At 35.8% G+C, this 6,000-nt stretch overlaps 1 protein-coding gene and 1 long non-coding RNA gene across 2 annotated transcripts; both read left to right on the top strand.

Moving 5' to 3' along the window:
* Window positions 1–3,705, top strand: LOC121240437 (calcium uniporter protein 6, mitochondrial-like). Its single transcript, XM_041137887.1, has 2 exons — window positions 1–962; window positions 2,861–3,705. The coding sequence occupies exons 1-2, from the start codon at window positions 513–515 to the stop codon at window positions 3,344–3,346; spliced, it is 936 nt and encodes a 311-aa protein (XP_040993821.1). The 5' UTR covers window positions 1–512; the 3' UTR covers window positions 3,347–3,705.
* LOC121240471 lies at window positions 1,232–2,554 on the top strand. Its single transcript, XR_005935540.1, has 2 exons — window positions 1,232–2,188; window positions 2,335–2,554. It is a non-coding gene; the product is annotated as an uncharacterized LOC121240471 (long non-coding RNA).
* Window positions 3,706–6,000: the final 2,295 nt, after the last annotated feature.

The following is a 6,000-nucleotide window of genomic DNA, read 5'->3' as shown; positions in this document are numbered from 1 at the left end:
CCCCACCTTCCTTGTTCTTTCCATAATTTACTGCTTCTCTTGGCCTTTCGCATTGTCCGATGGCGGGTCGCTCTCTGGTCCACCTATCCTTTTGGTGTCTTTACCAGTTAATTAAATTAAGATAACGCCGACGGTTTCTGACTCATAAATTATGCATGCCGACCGAATTTTATTTTATTTTATTTTTTTCTGGGAGATTTGGGAAGGGATATCGAGCTGATTGGTTTTGGTATTTTGGGGATTTTTGCGTTTTGTTCGAGAAAACAGTCGTGGGTTATGTTTTAGCGATTGTCTGAAAGCCTTTGGTTGGTGGGATTTGTTTGTAAATGCGTTATCTACTGTTCAGTTTCCCCTGTATCCGTGTTTGGGTGCGTGTCCCCGCGTAAAGGAGGTGTTGTGACTTCTGGGTGCGTGTGTACGAGAGAGAGCGATTGCCCAGCAAAAGAAGAATCTTATATTGAGGTGGGGGCTTTAGATAAGGATCGAAGAAACAAGAGAAAGAAGAAGAAAAGATGTGGAGGCGATGGTGGAGTGGCGGAGCAGTGAAGCAGAGCGTGTCGGTGATTTTCGGCCAATTCAATGGGAGGAAGATCGAGCCTCCAAATCCTTCTCAAATTCTGGGATTGAGGGCTATTGTTCCTGCGTCATCTTTATGGTTGAGGACCTCATCGACGTCGCCGCCGCCGTCGTCGCCGTTGTGTGCTGATTCAAACACTGGGGGTAGTAGTGTCATATCGTTCGAGGAGGCGAAGAAGGTAATGAGACTGGTGAATGTGGAGGAGCTGAAGAGGAAATTGGGTACGGAAGGGAAGGAGGTTATCAGCTATTCGGAGCTTCTGGACGCCTGCAAAAGCATGGGTGTCGCCAGATCCCTCGAGGAGGCCGCTGCTTTCGCCCGAGTCCTCGACGAGGCAGGTGTTATCCTTCTCTTCCGCCACAAGGTCTACCTTCATCCCGATAAAGTAAGTTCTTTTCCACCTTTTATCCTACTATAATATTCTCAGTTTTCTTTCCTGATTTTATAACATGTAGGGGGTACCATGCCGGTTTAGGGTGTGTTTCGTTTAAAAGTTTTAAATATTATATTTTAATATTATTATTATTTTAAAATTTAAAAAAATTAAATTATTTATTATATTTTATTTGAAAATTTAAAAAATATATAATAATAATAAAATGAGAAGATAATTTTGTGTCTTGACTCACCCCAAACATACCCATGCGCTTCTTTTCTTTTCTGCTTTCCTTAAAAGGGAACATCAAGATCTTCTTAAAAGGGTGGTGGCGGACAAGTTCGGGTTAGGAAGCAATGGGTGAAGATTGCGATCCACCTTTTGTTCGACTTTGATTTGATTGTTCCCTTCTCTATCCCATATACGGTTTGCCCCACATAGCTTTCAGGGGTGAATTGGAATTTCTGCTTTAGCGATTGATGAAGATACCCCATTTACTGCTATAGCGTTCTAGTCTTTATCTTCGTCCAACCTCAGACTGAACGTTCGTCCAATTTTCTCTTAATTTGCTTCGTCCCAAATTCTACTAGGTCCATAAAACTGGAAGGTTTAAGAAGAAAGAAAGAAAGAAAGAAAGAAAATTCAATATATAGTATCTGCAATTAAAGTTGAGCTTGGTGTATTTCACGTACTTGGATTTTTGACTCACTTCCTTGACTTGCATCCTAATCTTTGGTTTCTAAAATACGTATAAAGGCTGTATCTATCAGCACGGATGCATGAGATGATAAGCATTTTTCAAAACTTTAGGAGGCTTTGCCCCTTGCATTTCCCCACCCCCCCCCCCCCCCCCCCCCCCCCTTAATTGCATTCCGCCATGGTTTATATTCACTTGGTTGGGTTTAATTATGTGAAGTTTCTTAGTCTTCCCTCGTCATTATGAATATAATGAGTGTCCTTAAATATTTATGGAGTTCCTATATGTGCCTCTTGTCTCTTGATCCCCTAAAATCTAATGGAAACCTTGAGGCTTGATTAAATATATGTTTTTGTTATTCTAAGAGTTTAGAGAAATTGAAGTATTTGTTTTGGAGTCGTATTAGCATGATTATTCAATGTTTGATTGGATTGAAGGCATCATGACATTAATGCGATGATCTATGTATAAACGAGGCATAAAGAAAGCATGCTTTATGGTGCTGGACATTTAGGAAATTTCATGATAACAAATGAATGTTGTTGAAATGAATAATTGAGATGACTCTGGAAAAAGAACAAAAAACAGCTAGACCAAGTTCCAAACCAAAATATGGCCTTTCATGCAGACTGCAGCCTACATCAAATTGTTATTAGGATGGACCATGCTCTTGTTTCTTTAAAGTTTTTCCCGTCCAAGGTTCTGGGCATTTTCAAGCTATATCTGAAGGTGGAATGTATACAACGGAATTCCGTGTTGAGTGCTCTCTGCTAATCTGCATACTATATTAAATTGTTAACCAAACCTGTATTGGCCGGGAGCAGTTTGAATTGCTAACTTCCAAATGTTTGCCCCTTTTCTTATTAGTTTATTCCAGTTGTGGACATCGGTTTTGAAAAAGAACTGTAGTTAGTATGAGCAAGTGACAAGGGTCTTTCCACAATACATTTTGGTCGTTTATATTGTGATATCCTATATGATAAGGATAAGGGTATGTTGTATATGGGATCTCACGTTTCTTGAGAATGAGAAGTTCTTGCTCTTTATAAAATTTTAATGGGACTTTAATTATATCATTGACTAGTCCTTTTAGAGTATAGGTCATGTGATTTGGATCTTCCATTAGGACGTTACATATATTGAGATGCCTTGGATTATCACCCCCAATCATATTAACTGGTATTGCTCCACCTCATTCTTATTTGTTTAGGTGGTGGATCTGGTTAGAAGAGCAGTGCCCCTTGCTCTGACTTCCGAAGATGATCCCATGAGGGATGAGTTAAAGAGGCTTCAGGAGAAGAAAGAAGAAATCGATGTGCTGGCACATAAGCAGGTCAGGCGCATCCTCTGGACTGGGTTGGGGATTGCTGTGGTACAAGTCGGACTCTTTTTCCGGCTTACATTCTGGGAATACTCATGGGATGTAATGGAACCAATTGCATTTTTTACAACAACCACTGGTATAGTCATAGGTTATGCCTACTTCCTGTTCACTTCAAGAGACCCCACGTACCAAGACCTGATGAAGAGGCTCTTTCTCGCAAGGCAGAGAAAGCTAATTAAGAAGCGTGATTTTAATTGTCAAAGATACAAGGAGTTAGAAAATAAGTGCAAAACATCTCTTCATGCCACTGCCTCTATTAAAAATCGGGTGGGACTGGAACTGGAACTGGAGGATGCCTTACACAGGGACTAACATTTTCTGGAGGAGTCTATCGGCGGATCAAGATCTCTTTTAAGTTCTTACACGCACTTGATAGACTCAAGCGAAAGAAAGACACAAGAAATGAAATGGGTCCTACAACTTTTATTGCTGCTAGTGTGGATTTTAAAGACAACATTAAATGCGTGATGAATGTTGTAGGGTTCGTTTCATGTGTTCATCTCTTACTTGAGACATGAGATATTTTTCGTAGCGTCCTGTTTTGTTGGAGTTTTTTTACTGCAATGATCTGGTCCCGCTTGTTTTCAACCAGGGTACCTATATTTAGGCCTAATTTGTTTTCTGAGTTAAGCTATACAGTTGAGATGAGTTAAATTGAAATTTTTTAAATTATGTATGAATAGTATTGAGATATGTAAATTGAAATGAGATGAAATTATTTTTTAAAATGTCTATTTGCTTATAGAGATGAGATGTTTTTTTTTTTTTTAAATGAGTTGAGTTGAGTTGAGTTGTGATGATAAAATATTGTTAGAATATTATTTTTTAATATTATTATTATTTTGAAATTTGAAAAAATTGAATTATTTATTATATTTTTATATTGAAATTTAAAAAAATTATAATGATGAGTTGAGTTGAATTTAGTAACCAAACGCACCCTAAGTTTATGCACGTGAAACGGTCCTTTGGACGAACCCCATGTATTGGGCGTATTGGCTGTCAAGCCCCCTCCCGAATGAAACAAAAGTCAATACTTTCAAGCAATGTTTCGAATATCATTTTGTTGTTGTTTTAGTCAAAATATTAGAATAAAATATTTTAATGTAAATATTATTTCGGATATCGTTTTAAAATAGTTTATATATAATAAATTACTTATATATATAAATTATATTTTAAAATAATATCAATACAAGTCTCAAAAAGTTAAAACATATATTTATAAAACTCAATAATACTTTTAAGTTTTCAATTCAACTATTTTAAAAAAAAAATTATTTATCTTCATCACAAAAAGGAAAGTAGAGATTTGATTATCAGTTCTCGAGAAAATGAGATTAAAAAAATTAAACAAATAGTCTTCAGATGTGAGAATTGGAATAAAAATTATGAAAAAAATTAGAATTTTTACATTAATTACAACAACAAAAATTCGGCCGGCATACTGAAGATTGGCCGGTATTAACCGAAACGCACCAGTATGGCCGGTATTTAACCTGGTACAAAACACATATAATTGTTATACCGGTCACTATCCCAGTACAGTAAATACCGACTGGTACAGTACGAAATTTAAAACATTACTTTCAAGTCTGATTTCACAACAAAAATTACATATATGCTTTGTGTTATTATTATTATATATATATATATTTTTTTTTTTTCCAATGGAGATAGAAGTGAATCAGCTAGGTGTGCGAATTCTAATAATTATTTAAATATTTATCATTAATTCATATCAAATATGAAATAATAAAAAATAAAAAATTATATAAGGTTATTAAACAACAATGAATTAATAAAATAAACTTTATATTCTAAAATAATTGGGTAATATGTCGGGTAATATAACATTAAACTTTATTATTTAACTCATAAGTGGATAATATATTGAGTGAGTTAAAATATTCGTTTATAATAATGTATACACATGAAAGCTACTACTTCTCGAGATTATTAATTAATTATATAATAACGCAAGTTAAATGAGAAATGACACATATTACTATTCTTCTTAAAAAATGCACCACATATAATAATTATGTTCAAAGCGCATTAAATAGTATCAATATTAAATATTCTAAAACATATACAATAAATCTAAGCAAACAAGTACACCACTAAAATACTAAACAAAATGATACATACACCACTACTTTTAATTAGACGTTCAACGGCCATCCCTATTTTCCCACATAGCTATGGCAATTCCATCTCTTGTTGCCATCATAGGTTTTGCTGCTTCAATCATCATTTCAAAACGACCAGATGGCCCCTCCTCATCATGAACCTACTGCTCAATAACAGGGAGATGAACCCTGCTCCAATATCGAAATAACCAGTCGTCTGGAGTCATCGTTCTAATGAAATTATGCAGCACATAACATGTTGTCACGAAGAGTCTTTACCGTCCAACAGAATAATAAGGCATTAAGTTTAAAATTTTAAACCATTTTTAAGTACCCAAAAAGTGTGTTCTATAATATTACGAAGCGAGAAATTACGGTAATTAAAATAGTCTTTGTACCCTCGAAATTGACATTGATTATGAAGCTCACTTCTGTGGTACCGTTCTCGGGGATACGGGGGCAAAATCTCCCTATTGCATGGGAAAGCAAAATCAGTTAAATAATATTTACCTAACAACATAGATTCCAAAACACACATTGAGATGACTTGAAAGGGAAAAAAACATGACAAAAAATCAAACATCTTTGTATTAAATAAAAAAGAAATATACCCTCAGGCGACCATGGAAATTAGGCAGATCCTTGACTCACTGCGTGGAAAAAGACATGAGCGTCATGCGTTGTTCCCTCCCATCCGGTGTAGGCAAATGTGAACTTCATATCGAAGTCACATATACACAATACATGTTGGGCAACTCGTCTATGGTGATTTCTAAATGTCTCACGTACTAAGGCTGGTACTACGGTGTGTATCATAGTGTCATCCATCGCAGA

This window comes from Juglans microcarpa x Juglans regia, chromosome 7S, assembly GCF_004785595.1.
Source record: "Juglans microcarpa x Juglans regia isolate MS1-56 chromosome 7S, Jm3101_v1.0, whole genome shotgun sequence".
Lineage (NCBI taxonomy): Eukaryota > Viridiplantae > Streptophyta > Magnoliopsida > Fagales > Juglandaceae > Juglans > Juglans microcarpa x Juglans regia.
Note: the sequence above shows the minus strand (reverse complement) of the source record. Positions and strands in the feature narration are given on the sequence as shown.

Coding starts and splice junctions, on each gene's coding strand:
- LOC121240437 (XM_041137887.1), top strand. CDS start 513: ATGTGGAGGCGATGGTGGAGTGGCGGAGCAGTGAAGCAGAGCGTGTCG. Junction 963..2,860: donor TCTACCTTCATCCCGATAAA/GTAAGTTCTTTT, acceptor TTATTTGTTTAG/GTGGTGGATCTGGTTAGAAG.